Source organism: Hibiscus syriacus, unplaced genomic scaffold (genome assembly GCF_006381635.1).
Source record: "Hibiscus syriacus cultivar Baekdansim isolate YM2019G1 unplaced genomic scaffold, ASM638163v2 tig00112632_pilon, whole genome shotgun sequence".
Classification (NCBI taxonomy): domain Eukaryota; kingdom Viridiplantae; phylum Streptophyta; class Magnoliopsida; order Malvales; family Malvaceae; genus Hibiscus; species Hibiscus syriacus.
In genome coordinates, this window is record NW_024063371.1 from 57,655 (window position 1) to 76,982 (window position 19,328).

Here is a 19,328-nt window from a genome sequence, read left to right on the forward strand (position 1 = left end):
GCAAATAAAAAAGTAAATTGTTTAGAGAAATATTTAGGGTAAATTACATAAATGATCTCTGACTATAAGATACTTTATTGAGTTCATTGATTATTAAAAGTTACAAAATGATCCCTCGACTATAGGAAGTTGCTTTGTTGAGTCCCCCGACTATTAAAAGTTACAAAATTGTCACTCAACTATTCATTATGTTCCAAACACGTCATTTTCCATTAAAAAGTTAACGATCATCTGAGTTGGGCGTTAATATGCTGACTGAGATATGATAATCGTTTGAGATTATGAGATCATATTTTATCGTATATGAGTCAACATGTTAGCATACAACTCAGGCTGCCATCAAATTATTTACTAAAAAAGGACGAGTTTGGAACATAATGAATAGTTAGTTGACAATTTTGTAACTTTTAATGGTTAATGGACTCAACAAAGTAACTCCCTATAGTCGGAGGATAATTTTCTAACTTTTAACAGTTAGGGGACTTAATAAAACAATATCCTATTGTCAGGCGACTATTTATGTACTTTACCCAAATATTTATTACAAAGGTAAGGAATATTAAGAAAAAGGAAAATATAGGAATGTTGGTAAATTTGACAGACTATTTAGATATAGTGTTTTAATTAATTGATATCCTTATTTGTTCAAATAATTTCTTGTCGAAATGAGACAATAGGTGACTTGTTGCCCAAAAGAAAAGTATTGGGGACTTGAAAATTGTAAACTTGTTAATCAAAGCAGCTCCCTCTACCATTACCTACCTGTATATTACCCCAACCAAAACTCAAACCGACCAGACCAGACCAGCCAAAAGCAAACGACCAAACACACACCTTCTTCTCGCTTTTTATTTCCCCTATACTTTCACCCGACTTCACTTCTTTTTCTAACTCTCCCCAACAATGGAGGCCAAACCAGACCGGCAATATTTCATCTTCCGGTCCACCCTCCCTGACATTTGCATCCCAAATCACCTCCCTTTGCACGCTTACTGCTTTCAGAACATTTCCCAGTTTAAAGATCGTCCATGCTTGATCAATGGTCCTACTGGTCGAGTATATTCTTATGCTGAAGTCGAGCTCACGTCTCGGAAAGTGGCAGCCGGGCTCAACAAACTCGGCATCCAACAGGGGGATGTTATCATGCTTTTGCTTCAGAACTCGCCGGAATTCGTGTTTTTTCCCCGGTGCATCGTTCCGAGGAGCGATAAGCACTACCGCCAATCCCTTTCACACCCCGGCGGAGATCGCGGAACAGGCGACGGAGTCAAAAACTAAGCTGCTTGTAACCCAAGCGGTTTACGCGGAGAAAGTGAAGAGTTTCGCTGAAGAAAACGACATCATGATCATGAAGAAAGGTAATCTACCGGAGGGTTGTTTGCATTTCTCGGGGTTGACAGATCGGGCAGACGAGGATGATGAAATCCCAGCCGTCGAGATCAATCCCGACGATGTCGTGGCGCTTCCATACTCGTCGTGGCTCAACAGGTCGACGGAGAGAATCCCAACCTTTGTTTCTACGAGAGAGATGTGATTCTCTGCGTGCTGCCTTTGTTCCACATATATTCACTCAATTCCGTGCTGCTTTGCTCTCTGAGAGTAGGGGCTGCCATCTTCATCATGCAAAAGTTCGAGATTGTGTCATTGTGACGTTAATGGAGCTTGTGGAGAAATACAAGGTAACCATCGCCCCTTTCGTTCCGCCCATCGTTGTGGCCATCGCCAAGACTCCGGACGTCGATATATACGACCTTTCGTCTATCCGGATGGTGATGTCCGGAGCTGCTCCAATGGGAAAGGAGCTGGAGGATGCTGTTAAATATGGGCAGACCCAGGACAAAAATTCAGGGGTTGTACAAAAAAATTCTTATAAATTTTTTTAGGGGTGACACAATATTAAAGGTGACACTTGTATTAATTAAAAAAAAATAGAAAAAATTAACACTAGGTAGACAATTTTGTTGTATAAATTTTTTTTCTATAAGAATTTAACTGAAATATAGGAATTCTACCTAAAACTCACAAAATATATATATAAAAATATTAAAATAATAACATTTAATCAATGTTCCTCACAATTTAAGAGATTACTTGTATTACCCCTAGTAACCCCTGGATCCGCCCCTGTTGTTAGAGCCAGGCTTCCCAACGCTAAACTGGGACGGTAACATAATTAAGTTTGACGTTAATATGTTTATAACGAACAATCATATATTATTAATATATTATCATCCTTCTAAAATTTTATAAATTAAACTCTTGAGCCTCTAAAAGTCTGCCAGATGGGGGTAGCATAGCCATGTTTCTTATTTTCGTGGGTCCTTGAAGGACTAATAATTTAGAGATGTCAGCTTTCTTCATTTTCATTCTTATAGGATAAAACCACAAAAAAAATCTCAATAATTTCCTTCCAAATTTTCTGGACCAAAATAATTTTATTTCCAAAATATTAAACCACCGATATTGCTTTCCTCTAATAAATGCCGGTGATGCAATAAATTGAAACGAAATTGACCTACCGAGTTCTGTTTATAATAAAGGCAAAAGCATGACCGAATCCAGCACCACCCAACAAAGAAAATGAGTATGGCATTAATATGCATTTTGGTGTTGGCTAGGGGACTAACTGCAATATTCATGGGTTTGTGGTGGTGAGTACAGGGCTACGGCATGACGGAGGCGGGGCCAGTGCTGACCATGAACTTGGCTTTTGCGAAAGAACCGCGGGACACAAAATCTGGTGCATGTGACACCGTGGTGAGGAATGCTGAAATGAAGATTGTGGATCCCGAAACTGGGGCCTCGCTTCCACGTAACCAGTCCGGGGAATTTTGCATTCGGGGCAGTCAGATCATCAAATGTATCAAACCATTTAGATTCTAGGGTAAACTACACTTTTAGTACCTAAATTGCCAGTTTCAGTTCATTTTCGTACCTAAACTTTTAATTTTAACAACAGAGCGCTGAAATAAAAAAAATTAGGTATGATTTACAAAAATGAAAGTTTAGGTATTAAAACAGACCAAAATTGATAGATTAGGTGCATAATTTATCCTAAATTTTACTTGGTTGGATGAATAAATCTTTTATGTATAATATGTGAGGGATCGGTTTACTTGGTTCAGACGATAGAAAAGAATGTGTTTGAACGTAGTTATTGTCCTTACTATCACGCCTAATATTCACCCTAATGCGTACACAAAAGCTAAATGGATTGATTAATTACTTAAAAAACTACAAGCAGAGAGTTTAAACCAAATAACATCGACTGATATTTAATATGTTAAAATATTTAGGTGATTGAGCCTGGAGCTGAAAGAAGTGGTCAAAAAGGACAAGACCCAATCCCTAGACGAAGAAGGCCCAAGGAAGGTACATTAACTTTACGTTAGTCCCTTCCATGGGGATATGGAGCCTAAACTTATCATTCTACATAAATGAACTGAACGAATTTACTCTGCATGTTCCTCAGAAGAAGCAATGCTTGGAACACCTTTTTCCAACGTATCTAGGCAGCAATTGGCCTACAAATCCCTTTTTTTATACACAGATTGCAGACCCCAAAGTCCTGATACTACAAGGATTACACTGCTGTCTTTGTGTCGATATTTTATGAGCTTACTGGTTGGTTTAAACTAAAATCTCAATGAGGTTAGTTGATTTACATGCATCTCTTGTACTTTGATTAGAAAAAGTATTAACAGATCCACCTTGAAGTTAATTTAACCAGACAAATTAGTTTGCAATTAGCATCAATAATTCCACCTCATTAATATACTGGTATGCACAAGTATCTAAGCTTATCTTGTTATCAAAGGACTGATCCCCACCCTTTAACAGCTCTCACTCAATAAGTCTTAAGCTTTGGTCTTTTTGATGATGAAATGCAAGTGTTCCTATGTCAATGCATAGATTCTTGGGTTGAGAGAAAAGACAAGCACAAACATGCTTTCTTCTTCTTTTTAAATCTGTAAAAGATATCGACTCCATTTATAGGATACTTATTATTCATAATTTATATATCATTTTTATAACTATGATAAATGCATTGATCACCAACAATCAGTTGGTCTAGTGGGATGAGGTACTAGATCCCTTAAGCAAGCTTAGGGGTTCGAATTTTGATCATTGCGAATGAAGCAAACTGGGTTGGAGTCTGCCTTCTCCTTGTACCCGACATGTGGTATGACTGGCCGAAAGGCCGCAATTTCTATCCGAGACAGCAGCAGCTCGGGCATTACATTTACGAGGTGGAGTGGAACAATAGGACCACCTTGTACTACACACTGGCCATCAATGGAACATGCGATGCCATTGATTTTGGGATCGGGATTCCCTGGCCTGATTTTCTCGATGGAGCTAATTATGTGGGGACTCAACTCAAGGATGGTTTTCTTAGTAATGTGTGGGAGAAAGTGGATTTTATCTGGCACTGTGAAGATGTTGCTACTAGGAGGCCAGTTCGCTGGGATTTCTCTGCTGGTAAGTTAATGCTCAAAGTTTACATCCTGAATTCATACGACTTTATCTGATATTTTGAACAATTATGTATAAATTATACATGTCAACTCATAAAATTCCTGTCCATTGTAAGTTAATTTGGAACTACTTGCAGGTTGAGAGGGTTTTGTCCCATCAATTTTTTTTGGTTTAATTACATTTTAAAGTTCGGATAGTTTTGGAAATTGATAAATAAGTCTTATCCCTCCATTATATTTTACTTCCCATCTTATTATTATGGAAAAACAACGCATTTAGTACTTAAACTATCAGTTTCGGTCCGTTTTAGTACCTAAACTTTCAATTTTTTCAATACCATACCTAATGTTTAGTTTTTGTTTCATTTTAGTACCCTCACCGTTTAAAACTTAACTCATTTAATACCTGAACTATCAATTTTGGTCCTTTTCAGAACATAAACTTAAAAAAAATCAAATTTTAATATTAAATTTAAACAGACTAAAATGAAACAAAAACTAAACTTCATGTATGATTTTGAAAAAATAAAAAAAATTTAGGTATTAAAATGAACCAGAACTGATAATTTAAGTATTAAATGCGTAAATTACCCTATTATTATTTAAAATAAACTACAGGTTTAGTACCTTAATTATCATTGAATAATAAAATGTGACATATGTAAAACCTTTAATCACGTATTTAATGATAAAACACACCTTCAAGATAGTCACATACCCCGTAAAATAATAATTATTACATAATTTTAAATGTTTTATTCCATACATAAATATGATAAAATATAATTATATAACATTTATTTAGTATGAAAGATGTGAATAAAAAAATAAAAATTATATTAATCAAATAACTACAATTTAAAATAAAAAAATTAATCATAATCTTAACTATCTAATTAATAGATTATAAGGTAAACTACATGCTTAGTACACTATCCTTTTTGTTCTATTTTGGTCACACAACTATTTTTTAAAATTGTTCTTAATGTTACGTTTTAATTTCATATTGTTCCTCCGTTATTAAAAAAAATTAACAATACAACTAACTTGGTATTTAAAAAAGATCAATGATGACATGGCATTACCTTATGGTGAAACATCATAATCATTGTTAGTTTTATAATAGTTTGTGACCAAAATGAAATAAAAACGTAACGTTTGGCATGATTTTTGTAATTAAAAGTAGATAGGTGACAAATATGGAACGAAAGTAATGGTTTTGGTACTAAACGTGTAATTTACCCTGAATTATATCTCGTAACTGTAGCCGTTATATATCTCTCCACAATTCAAGGACTGCAGTCTAGATGTAACCGCGTCAGCATCTTACAAAATCCAAACACTTTTCCTAAAGTAACACGTGGCCCAATAGCGTATTTTCTTTAGCAGTTCCGTATCGCACAGAATTCCACTCCATTCCTTCTTCTTTGTTGCTTCCCTCCTCATTTTGTCTCCATTTCGATTCGATTCGATTCCCAGGAAAACATTAGAAAAGCGCCAAAAAAGGGATAAAAAAGAGAGGAAAATTTCATTCTTCACAGTTAACCGCCTCTATTTCTCGATTTCTCGATTTCACCCTCTCGGGATCTCAACTCCTCTTGCAAGCAGGCCCTCTCCTTTTGTACAGGGAGGAAAACAAAGAAGGGGTGCTGCTTTGCAGATCGGATCCCAGATTTATGCTCTGAGAGACCATATTTTCTATATTTAACGATATGGGTATACTGTTTACAAAATTGTTCTCTTCTATGTTTGGTAACAGGGAGGCTCGGATCCTTGTTCTCGGCCTTGACAATGCCGGCAAAACCACCATTCTCTGTATTATTTCTCTTCCTTTTTTGTGTTTTTGGTGATTCTCATTTTGTTTATTTCGGGGTTTATGAAATGAACAATTGCCATTATTAACATTTTATAATTCCATGATTTTGGTTGCAGATCGACTCCAGATGGGTGAAGTTGTCTCGACTATTCCAAGTTAGTTATTTTTTTCTCTCTCTAATCATCAATTTTCCTCATTTGTTTGTTTAAAATGGATTTGTTGAGCATTTCATGTGTTACGGAGAAGTTAGTACTTGCAATTAAGCAGATCAAAGAGTTTGATATATATATTTACGAACTGCTATTTGCTTTGCTTTGCTTTGTTGTTGATGGTGCAGCGATCGGATTTAATGTCGAGACAGTACAGTACAATAACATCAAATTTCAAGTTTGGGATTTAGGTATGCCGACCACTACTTCTTGATCAAGATCTTTAAAATGAGGAGTGAACTTTCTTAATAATGTCCCAATTTGATTGCTTGAAGCTAAAGAGATGGAGAAATCCGCCACATATATTTAGTAAAATCTTATAGATTTGTCAAACAGGTAGTGTTCTCAGAATTTGAGCCTCCATGCTTTCTTAACTGAAGATAATTATGACTTCTGTAAATAGTAAATCTCAGCTACATAAAGTAGCTTTCATTTCACAAGTTACATGATTCGTCTGCCTCCTTTCCCCGTCTTTATATATTTTTCTTAGTATCTCATCTGTAAAATCATGATAGTAAGTAACAGCTTTTAGCAAATTTAAAGAACTGATCATTTTTTATCATCAGAGCTTTACTTTTTCAAAACAGGATGAAATAAAATTTTGACTTATATGGGACATTGTGCATCTAGCTACCAATCCAAAAGCTATTTCTGCAAATTTATACAGAATTGGTTTTTCTTTTCTGGTTGTAAGTGCTGTTATTCAACGCTACTGAAGTTTGTCAAAAATAAAAATATGAGGTTGTGGAATTTTAATCTCTTGGTATTGGGATGAAATTTAGCATACCTTGTGTCGCAGTTTTGCTTTCTTTTATCATTCTGAGCTTTTATATTTTATCATAAGTGCTGTCAACTTCTTGTCTCGATGACATCTTTACCATTTATCGATGCAGGCGGACAGACAAGTATCAGGTAACTTTCCTGAACATGCATCATTTTTCTTTGGTTTTAAGTTCATCCATTATTTATTTATATTCTGCTAGCAACTTTCTTCTAAGATGTTTGGTTTGTGGAAGCTCTATGTAAAGTTGTCTTTGTGAGTCTACAGTTGGGCATTGGCTGCTTAGAAATTTAATTAAATAGTGTTTGCTCTATGTAGATAAGATTTGTGCATAATAAAGAATCAATTTAAAGCAGTAGCTGTAAAATTTTCAAGGATAGTTCATAGCGTTTCAAGGGTATTTTACTCGCATTACCATAAGAGTATCTGCATATCCTATGAAAGTTATGATTGGATAGACAATAGGATTTATTTTTGCATTATTGCTAAAAGCAAATCTCTTTAAAAAGCCGCTAATTATACCAAGTTATCTTAGTCACTCTGTGCTTTACAGAGGGAGAGAATATCAAAGATTGCAATGCATATACCATGCCATTTGAACCTAGATTTTGTAATGATTGTTTACTAACATTTCCATGTTTGTATAAGTGGGTTTCTGTTTTTCTTTAACTTTACAGCAAACCACTAATTTCTTATTTCATTTTGCTCTACAGACCGTATTGGAGATGCTACTTTCCGAATACCCAAGCTATAATCTATGTTGTTGATTCAAGTGACACAGATAGGCTGGTGATAGCTAAAGAAGAATTTCATGCAATCTTGGAGGTAAACCCATCAAGATGCATTTCTTCCTAATTACAGTATATCATGTTCCACTGTAGTAATTTTTGTAATTTAGAAGCTTCACAAGAAGGATAGGTGGAAACATTCCTTCTGCCAATGTTATTTTCGTATAAACTATCTTCAATTTTTGAATGGCATATCAGGCTGTTATGGTTTTGCTGTATTATCTTTTCCTTTTATATTATTTATTTATTTGAATGCAAATTCAGAGGACTTCTTCTTCTGTTTGTACTCTCCGGTGAAAAAAGAAATAAACCAAAGCTTTTTGATTTCTCTATCCATTAAATGACTTGGTTATACGACTGTAACTGACAACTGGTGCTTGGTGGTTACAGTCTCCGTGTTTGTTTGTCAATGCTTGTTTTATATATTTTATAATGCCACATCTGGACTAGTTTTAAATCTGAATCTTTTACAGGAGGAGGAACTAAGAGGAGCAGCAGTTCTGATTTTTGCAAATAAGCAGGTTGGGGATATTCTTTTTTCTTGTTGGACTGGTGCAGAACCCCTTTCTCCTTTTTAGGGTGTTTTTTCTTATGTTGACATTGAGCGGCGGAAGGAGATCATGGACGAGGAATTAAAGGCCCTTGTCCCGAAAGGGAATAATATGCAGTTTATTATGCTTATTTTGGAGCATAGGAAACCGCATATCACAGAGTTTCTTGTAATTATATACATGTCACGTTGTTGGTGTATACAGGATCTCCCAGGTGCACTTGACGATGCTGCAATTACAGAGTCTTTGGAGTTGCACAAGATAAAAAGCCGACAATGGGCTATTTTTAAAACATCAGCAATAAAAGGGGAAGGTCTATTCGAAGGTTTGGAGTGGTAAGTTTTGACTCACATGCTATCCTTGAATGCAAAATTGCTGTGGTCACTGAGGATTCAGGCTTCCTTGAAATCCACTAGCCTAATTAAACTGTGAACCTTCTACACTTCTCTCTCTTCTAGCTTGATCAATCTTCTTTAAACTCCTAAAGGAGTTCAATTTATCGGTCATCGTTGTAGGTTGAGTAATACACTTAAATCCTGAAGTGGCTAACGTTTGGCGTGAAGAATCGGAAGCGTTGCAGCTACACGATCCATCCTACCGGAGCGTGCGATGCTATGGTGATGATGTGATAGAAATTTGATCCGTGGGAAAAGGTTCCTGCTGAAATTTCTGGGTTTTATTAGTACTTTTTGTGGGGTAAACATTTGGTATATATGTAAAAGTTTTGTTAAAGATTTAACCATTTCTTTTTCATCTAATGCAAACTTCAGTATGGAAAAAATAGTCATGTTACTGTCACAGGGCTTTTTTATTGCTGATATCAAAAAAATATAATATATAGTCACTTTTGTTTTTATTTAATTAAAATGTGATCACTTTTGTTTTTATTTAAGATTTGGTCACTGAATAATCACTAATTAAAAAGGGTAAATTACACAAGTGGTAATTAATGTTTGAATAAATTTTTGTTTCCCATTAAAATTTCAAAATTAACAAATTAGTCATTAAGTCATCAAATAGTTCCTTATGATTCTTCTATTATTCTCTCTGAAAAGCGGGCCATAGAAATTTGATTAAGTATTTCATACTAATGAAGACGAGAAATCAAGGGTGAGAAAGTTTAGAAAATTTTCAATCCAAAGGTGTATTTTCTTTCTTTCTTTTTCATGACTTTTATTTTTCTAGGCATTCTTTGACTCTTTAATGGGCAGTGTGGAGTAAGGGGTGAAGAAACCGCTTAGAGGGGTGTATTTAACAATCAAATAATTTGTTATTTTAAAATTTTCAGTATGAAAATAAAAAAATTATTCAAATATTAGTGACTATTTGTGTAATTTATCCTTTTTTAATTTATATGTTTACTATGTGACATAACAATCCATTAAAAATCTAACGGCAGCTAACTATAAGTGACTACATCTTAATTAAATAAAAGTAAGAGTACAATATATTATGTTTTTCGAAATCAGTAAAAAAAAGTGGATAAAACATAAACGAAAGCGATCAATCACGTAGTTAACCCAACAAATAGTTGAAATAAATTAACTTATATAAGAAGATACCTAATAAGTATAGAATTCAAATTTCATATTTACAACCTTTCCTTCAATGATTTTTTTTTGTTTCCCCCTAGTCAACTACTCAATCATGCTCACAATTGAATGATCCAAACTATTCCATGGACCATACATACGAATTTCTTGTTTGCAATCCAATTGTTTCATACAGCTAGCACTGGTGGACTAAAACCTGTGGTGTAAAGCAGGTTTCCTTCTTTGTTTTCATTTTTCTTCTGTATTGCCAAACGCAGCATTATTGTGGTCCTTGAAAATAAAAACCAAAAATTTTTTTTTTTTGAATTAATCATGGGTATCTTATCTATTAATAGACTAATTCAAATCGGGTATTGTAGAGGCGAGGGCGACCCTCCCAACCCAGTTTGTTCTATTCACAAACGTCAGGGTTCGGACCTCTAACCTTGCTTAAGAGATCTAATACCTCATCTTACTAGACCAAGTAGTTGTCGTAAAAAAAATATTATTATTTGTTTTCAGGGTTTAGGTTAACATAAACTGAGAGCATGGTTTTAGGTGAACCTAAGAGGGTTGTCATTTTTTTTGTTGTTGCCTAAATTGGTTATTTAGAGGGTAAAGCATTAATGCACATACATGCATATTTGTCAAGACTTCATTACAGCTGATTTATTTGTAAGTGGTCTGTCTATTTTTTAAACATTTATTGCTTTGACAAAATATTAATTCTTCAACGAAATGAATGAAAACAACTTCAGCCTAATCCCTTCACAAAGTTGGGACTAGGGGCGTCTTTTGATTGTCGGGTTAAGTCGAAACATAGTTTTAAAGGTTCTGGTAAAAAGTCACCAGAGCTCATTGTATTATTTTTCTCTCTCAACGTGGTTCTATAATTTAGAAAATAAACTCAATGTGACTCTTTGACCAACGTTTTTCGTCGTGATGCTAACATTGAGTTACCAATTTAGTCAATCTGCTATGTCATCCGCCTCATTAATCTGCCACCCTAGGCTACCATGTCATCACCGTGGACTGTCACATCAGCTTTGCAATGGTCAACAGAAGAAAAAGGTTGATCAGAAGGTCACATTAGATTTATTTTCTAAGTTGAAATACCATATTAAGAAGAAAAAAATAATACAATGACCACGTTAGTCAAAGTTTTTTTTCCTTCTACGTACAACTTTAACTATTTACTTCTTGAAAATGTTGGGCATTGAATAATGAAATAGCTATAAATTAGGTTAAGCGGTTGACATTGGGAAGCCTCTCATTGCCAAAAAGTTAGGCTGCTTAGCCGACCGGCCACCACGAATCTATGTTTTCCATGCAATATGCACCTCAATTTCATGTGTGAACGGAACACATTCAAATAACAAAAACCGTCGTAATCCCTAACAAAATGTCCGAACAAAATAGAGGAGAAATTCGATATGTTTATAGTTATGTCTTTATTTGTTAACGACAAATATATTTACTGTATTTATATTCAACATCTAACATTAGGTAAAGTATACATATGGTCCCCGATTATATGGTTATTTTTGATTAATTCTTTGACTATTAAAAGTTATAAAATGATATTCTGACTATAGAGTATTGTTTTGTTAAGTCATTCTAGTATTAAAATTATAAAACAGTCATATGATTATTCATTATGTTCCAAACTCGTCATTTTCCATTTAAAATTGACGGTATCTGAGCTGAACGTTAGTTTGTTGACTGTGATATGATAAAATATGATCTCAGAATCTAAAACAACTATCATATCAAAATCATCATGTTAATGTTCAACTCAGACGACAATCAATTTTTTAACGAAAAGGTACGAGTTTAGAACATCATGAATAGTCGAATAACCGTTTTAGTACCCCCAAACTTAATACGTTTAGTACTTAAACTACCAATTTTGATTCGTTTTAGTACCTAAACTTTCAAAAAAAAACCAAAATATAACATTAAATTTTGAATATGGGTATTAAAATGAAACAAAAACTAAACTTTAGGTGTGATTTTGAGAAAATTGAAATTTTAGGTACTAAAGTAATCAAAATTGATAGTTTAAGTACTAAAAGTGTAATTTAATCTTTTTATCATTAAAAATATAAGGACAAATACTTATTTAGCTCTTTAAATTTTAGTTTATTTTAATTTTAACCCCTTCATTTTGTATTATTAATTATACTTTACCCATTTTAAACTAGAATCATGACTTGGTTCCTACTTCCTACCTTTAATTTGGTAATTATTCAACTTGAGCATAACAGGAGCCACAAAGTTGTAGGCAAAGGGCAGCATGATTTGTCATTGGGCTAGGCGACAAGGTTGGGTGATATATGGGTTTAGGGTTCAGCTTCTAACGGGAGGGTACGGGGCGCATGTTTGAAACGCCATTTCTCGTAAAAACAAACACAAAATCTCAAGTACTGAGATTTTTGGTCAGTCTGCCCCCCTATTCAACTCTAAATTCCCCTCAACATTTGAGCTGTGGGCAGCCTTTTCGGAGCTGTATCTAATTTGTACCCGTCACAGTTTACAGTTATACACAGCTTTTTCCTTTTATGCTGTAAAGGTTTGAATCAATGCCTTTTGGCTTTTATTTTGTCTCTTCCTTCTGTCATTTAAGTGAATAAAAAAATGTGGGTGCCTTTCCAAGGGTAAAAATATTGATCAACGGTAGTAGAAGAATTATTATTATTTATTCAAGTTACGAAGCTGAACACTATGAATATCAATAGTATAAACGTTTAATATCAAAATGATGATTCGCCCGTCTTTCTCAATGATTCCAATGGCATTTAATCGCCACCTAATGACCTGAAGCTAATGCTTCAATTTATTGAACGTTGAGATAAGGATGAGTCATGAGACCAAAATTTGCATTTATGATTGTAGTTGAAAGTGGGCTATGCTCATGTTTGTCTTCAATGCGTTTTCTTGTAATAATGCGTAGGTCCTTGCAAAATAATTTTATGAATAGTAATATTACGGTCGTTACCACTCATTAATTTTATTTATGGAATCATATCTCCGTGAGTATTTAACCCATAATCTAAAATCGGAATGATGTGTCAACTAAAAGCTTTTAATTATTTGCTATGGAGATTATCGACAAGGATAAAGAAATCTTAGATATACATTATCATTATCAATTTCGTCGGTTCCACTTCATACCAAGAAAAAAAAATAAACATGAGATTTCTAATGTTTAATAAAATATAATTATGTATCTACCGAGTGGTCTCAGCAATAAAAGATAGTGTTTTTATCGTTAGAGGACTTGGGTTTGAATATATAAAAGAGAAGTCTCAGATGCATCTGTAGGTTGTGTATTGCTAATAGTGTATTGCTAATAGTTAAGAAAGATTTTGAATATTTATTACCTTATAATCATTTTAATTTAAGCATAATACTAAAAATAGCCCCCAACATTTACCAAAATGATCATTTTGGCCCCTATTTTTTTTTTGAGTATTTTGGCCCCAACGTTTCACTTTGGGGCAAAAAAACTCCCTCTATAGATAAAAATCATTAGTTAACACGCGATTAACGCTCCAAAATAGGAGCTTTTTAAACTAAAATGAAACGTTGAGGACTAAAATGACCCATAAAAAATCATAAGGGACATAGTGATTATTCTGTCAAATGTCATGACCCTTTTTGCCCTAAAATAAAATGGTGGGGCCAAAATGCTCTACATAGAATATGTTGCAAAATGATAATTTTGGTAAATGTTGGGGGCTAATTTTGGCATTTTACCTTTAATTTATTGAAAATCTATACTTATTTATATTCAAAAAAGTTATGATGATTAACGTTATTAACAAATTTGATAGTTAACTTCAGTTATATAAAAAGTTTTGTGAACTTTTTTTAGTTTATTATATTGAAATTATTGGTCATACAAAATATTATTTATCAACTGATCAAGGTAGACCCTTATGAAAGTTGGGTGTCTTTTAAAGCATGTATTTTATCCCTTTATGAAACCCAAATATCACACCTTGGATGCATATATTTAATGTGTATGGTTTAAGTGCCCCACGTAGGCATGTCTTGCTTATCACATAGATGTGCCCACAAGGGTCGGTCCATCAATCTTGCAAAGCTTTTTGTTCAATATTTTTGTTTTTCCTAACAGTTGAATATGCTTGTTTGCAAAGGATGAAAGAGATGAGTGCCACGAAACCCTAATTTTCCCACACCATTAGTGGTGGGAAAAAGTAGCCAAATTCTCCCTCAAGCCATTCTAAGTGGGATTCTTCCCTTTTGTTGCCAACTCTTTAAGGATTCCAAAAGTTCAAAAGAGAAAAAGTAAGTGTACCATTCTTCTATTGTGAAAAGGGGTGAGGAATCAATGGTTTTATTTTGCTTGATTGGTGCTTCATCTAATGAGAAAAAGGGTAAACTACGTATTTAATCACCTAACTATTTACTCGATTTCGTTTTGGTCACTCATGTTGGTCACCCTCCGTTAAGAAGTTAAAAGTGATGCTAACATGTCATCATAAGGTAATATCATGTTATTATTGAAAAATTAAAAAAATATTACATCAGCAGTTCTGTTAATATTTTAGCGGCGTGTGACAAAAATGAAACCAAAACATAATGTTAAACATGATTTTGAAAAGAAAAAAAAAACAGTTTGGTGACTAAAACGAAATCACTCGAATAATTAAGTGGCTAAATACATAATTTACCCATAAAAATTGTAGTTGCTTTGAGTGCAAGAAGGTACCAAAACTTCATAGATAAAAGGTGGTGGTTGCTCTCTCTCCTATGCTCCCCCAGCTGTGAGTTATGCTTGCTTGAAGTTTAACCTTCCATGGCTTGATTATCACATATACTTTGTTTATTGTACATGCGTGTGTGAAGAAAGTTAGAATGTGGGGTTTGGCTTGCACTAGTGAAAATAGTTATGGTACCCTTTGATTACACTTTGGAAGAGGTTCTCTTTTGTTGATATTCACCGTTAAAAGACTGATAGTTTAAATTCTTATATATTTTAAATATTTTTTTATATTTTTTATTAAAATTTTATTTTCATATTTCAAAAAGCTTATAAATATTTTTATAAATTAATTTGGTTTGCAATGCTAAGCAAGAGGCCGAAGATGTCTAAGCATGCTGCCAAGGGAACATGAAGAAATGGAATTGGACCGCCTTCATTACATGAATTTGGTTGCAATTTTTTGTTCTATCCCATTAAATTAAATAAAAACGAAATTGATCATATATTATATTTTTTACCTGCTCAGTAAGAAAAAGTAGACAATACACAAACATAAGTGATCAATCATGTAGTTAACTCGATCCACATGAAAATGATGTATTTTCTATTTTATTTAATTACCGTGCCAGCTTAGCAAATCGTTAGTGGTATAACAACAGATAATCCGTGGTGATCACATCTTAATTAAATAAAAACATAAGTGATCAATCATGTAGTTAACTCAATCTATATGAAAATAATGTATTTTCTATTTTATTTAATTACCGTGTCTGCTCAATAAATCATCAATGGTGATCGCATCCTAATTAAATAAAAATAAAATAATTATATATTATAATTTTTAAAAATAAACATAAGAAAATACACAGAACATAAACATAATTTTTTTTAATTAATGGTCTCATCACAATCACAGGAAAGGGCGGTTCCTGGTGTGAAATCCAACAAAAGTTTTTAACTTTTTAGATTCTTTGCAAACAGTGAAGTCAAAGCTAAAGCAATTAGACTTTGGCTATTGGGTCAGCATTTTAATCATCCACCTACAAACTATTGGACCAATAAATGAGCCGTTCTTTAAATCATTTGGTAGTTTTAAATTATGTCATGTACTTTTTTTTCTCTTATTTAAAGTTTTATTTTAATTAAGGGTAAAGTATACTAATGGTCACTGAACGTTTCTAAAGATTTCATTTAGGTCCCCCAACTTTTAAAACTTACAATATGGTCCCTAAACATTTAGTATGTTTGCAATATGGTCCCTCAACATTTATTCCGTTTGCAATATGATCCCTGATGTAACTGTTAGGGGACCATATTGCAAATGGACTAAATGTAGGGGGTCTGTATTGAAAGTTTTAAAAGTTGAGGATGTAAATGAAAGATTTAGAAAAGTTCAACTTTGATATTGGAATACGAGTATCCGTTCATTGTTTCTTGGTTTTGTGAAACTGGAAACGGTAGGTGGGACTCGTGGGGTTTGCTAGATTGGTTTGAGCTAGGCGATAGAAGAGCCTAGCAATGGTGACAAAATATATATGGGTAAAATATAGTAATGGTCATTGAATTTTTTTAAAGCTTTCATTTAGGTATTCTAACTTTTAAAACTTGCAATACGGTCCCCAACATTTAGTTCGTTTGCAATAAGGTCCCCAACATTTAGTCCGTTTGCAATATGGTCCCCGACGTAACTGTTAGGGACCATATTGCAAACGGACTAAATGTTGGGAGACTGTATTACAAGTTTTAAAAGTTGGGAGACCTAAATGACAGTTTTAGAAAAGTTCAGTGACCGTTAATATACTTTACCCTTTAATTAATTCAAATCGTTCGACGTTACAATTTTAATTTTGGTAGATGAGTTACTCAACAGAGTTTTCTTTACATACACAAATGCTCGAACTCGAAACCTTACTTAAACGATATCAATTTGCTTAATACTTAAACCAACCTCTACTAGTCATTATACTTTTAATAATTTATATTTAAAAAAAAATAAATGAATTGCCTAGTGAAAGTTTATTTCATTTTTAAAATTAAAAAAATCTCACTCTCAATATACCAATAATGATTTTTATATAAATTTTCAAATACATAATTTTGATTACTTTAAAATAGAATTTGTATGTGTAACAAGTTGCCATATTTTTCCAATTAATAATTTCAAAGTATTTTTTTTCATTTTAGTTAAAGAAAATAAGTACACTACACAATGGTGGATAAAAAAATTGTTCAACGGGACACAAATATTAGCCACATAAAATTTTTAAATGGTATGGCTATAAATAAAATTTTAGAGTGGGCACTGTTCGTAAAATAAGTAACTAATCGAAGAAATTTAAAAATCAGGATAAGCATGATCAATAAATAAATAATTAATCGAAGAAAATTCAGATTTCGAATTTCAGGATGAGCACGATCACCAAGTTTTGCAATAATCGCAGTAATAAAGTGCAACCAAGTAAGAAAAATCATTTTTTTATTAAGGTAAGATGATTACAAAGTAGTATATGTTCTAAATATTCTTAATCATTTGATATGAACGTTCAATCACTTTGATGCAGTCGCTGATGCTCGAACTGTGACATTTATAAATAATAACGATTTTTTTAACTTTTAAGACAAATTGATTCGTGTCCAAATAAAAAAAATCCCGGTTCAAAGGAATATAGAGAAAGAAAGAAAACTAATATTTTATATTATTAACAACGTGGGTAGTCATAACTAACAATAATTAAACAAAAGATTTGGTCATGGGTGCCTATACATTATTTTTTTTATTACTAACATTTTTCGTTACACAATCACCTTTTAACTTAACTGAATGCATGCTCTAGGAGGAAAAAAATAGGTTAAACTATGCATCTAGTACTTAAAGTATCAATTTTGGTTCGTTTTAATACTTAAACTTTTATTCTTTTAAAATCATACATCACGTTTAGGTTTTTATTTTAGTGCCACTCCGTTAAAAATTTAACGCGTTTAGTACTTAAAATATCAGTTTCGGTCCGTTTTAGTACTAATCTTTCAAATTTTTTCAAAATTAACATTAAATTTTGAATGGGTACTAAAATGAAATAAAAATTAAACTTTAGATAGATTTTGAAAAAATTTAAAAGTTTAGGTATTAAATCAGACTACAAATGATAGTTTAAGTACTAAACGCATAATTTACCCAAAAAATGCATGCTCGATTTTAGAGAAAATGGAGCGATCGAGCAGGGTATTGTCGTCTTTTCAAATGGAAAAAGTTGGAAAAAATGGAAGAGAAAAAGAAGAGAAGCAGGTGACAATGGGCAAAGATACGTGAACGGTGATAAATACATAAAGTTGAAAACTTTCTCTTACGTTTAAGGAAAATTCTATTCACCATAACTTATAAAATTTATAAATAGTGCATGTCAATATATATATTTTGTTATGGGTAAAGTACACAAATGGTCTCCGACTATATGTACTATTTTATTAAGTCATTTGATTATAGAGTGTTGCTTCGTTGAGTCTCTTGACTATTAAAAGTTACAAAATGATCACCAAATTATTCATTATGTTATAAACTTGTCATTTTTTCGTTAAAAAATTGACAATTTCAAAGTTGGACGTTAAGGTTCTTAACCTTAAGGTCGTGGGATCGTGTCCCACGGAGGGCATTTCATAATTCGGATGTCTCTTACGGAAGTTGCTCTCAACCTGGTGTTGGGGGCAGCCTACTATCTTACCTCCCCCTTACCCCATACATATGGGAAAAAGTGACAAAAAAAAGTTGGACGTTAACATGATGATTGAGATATGATAATTATTTGAGATTCTGAGATCATATTTTATCATATCATAGTCAGCAGGTTAAAGTTCAGCTAATCAACTCAAAATATCGTTAATCTTTTAACGAAAAAAGATGAGTTTGGTACATAATCAATAGTTAAGTGATCATTTGTAACTCTTAATGGCCAAGGAACTCAATAAAGCAATATTGTATAATCTAATGTTATTTTGTAACTTTTAATAATCGAAGGACTTAATAAAGCATTACCCTTTCGGGGGTTATATAGGCAGCAGGTTGGGGGGAATAGGCAGGAGTTCGGGACGGAAAGGAAAAGGTGCGCCTCATGGGATGCACCTTCCGAGATTGTTAGAAAATTTCGGTAAGACGCTACCTTGGGGATGCGCCTTTCAGGGGTATTATCAGTATCAGGTGATTTTCAGCTAAAGCACTTCTCACCAAATCACGCTTTACTCTTCGATCATCCTAAAATGCGTTTCACCGAACACACTTTCTTCTCTCAGGTATTAGATCGAGTAATATTTGAAAAACGTTAATTGTGAATTTTTTTTTGGGTAAAAAAGCTATTCTTTCTAATTTTAATTTTTTGAAAAGAAAAATTTGTGTGTCAATATTATACAGATGAGAGAGAATATATACTGAAAAAGAAGAAAACCCAAAGAA

General features: G+C 33.2%; 2 protein-coding genes and 1 pseudogene across 2 annotated transcripts; all 3 read left to right on the top strand.

The window, feature by feature from the left end:
* Positions 1–769: 769 nt before the first annotated feature.
* LOC120182116 lies at positions 770–2,883 on the top strand (annotated as a pseudogene).
* A 1,295-nt stretch (positions 2,884–4,178) lies between these two features.
* LOC120182117 (uncharacterized protein At4g14100-like) lies at positions 4,179–4,620 on the top strand. Its single transcript, XM_039187130.1, has 2 exons — positions 4,179–4,482; positions 4,616–4,620. The coding sequence occupies exons 1-2, from the start codon at positions 4,179–4,181 to the stop codon at positions 4,618–4,620; spliced, it is 309 nt and encodes a 102-aa protein (XP_039043061.1).
* Positions 4,621–5,942: 1,322 nt separating this feature from the next.
* LOC120182164 (ADP-ribosylation factor 1) lies at positions 5,943–9,381 on the top strand. The gene is made up of 8 exons (XM_039187158.1): positions 5,943–6,293; positions 6,411–6,449; positions 6,632–6,694; positions 7,397–7,415; positions 7,998–8,109; positions 8,546–8,593; positions 8,828–8,958; positions 9,139–9,381. Exons 1-8 carry the CDS (start codon positions 6,191–6,193, stop codon positions 9,161–9,163), a joined length of 540 nt encoding a protein of 179 aa, XP_039043089.1. The 5' UTR covers positions 5,943–6,190; the 3' UTR covers positions 9,164–9,381.
* Positions 9,382–19,328: the final 9,947 nt, after the last annotated feature.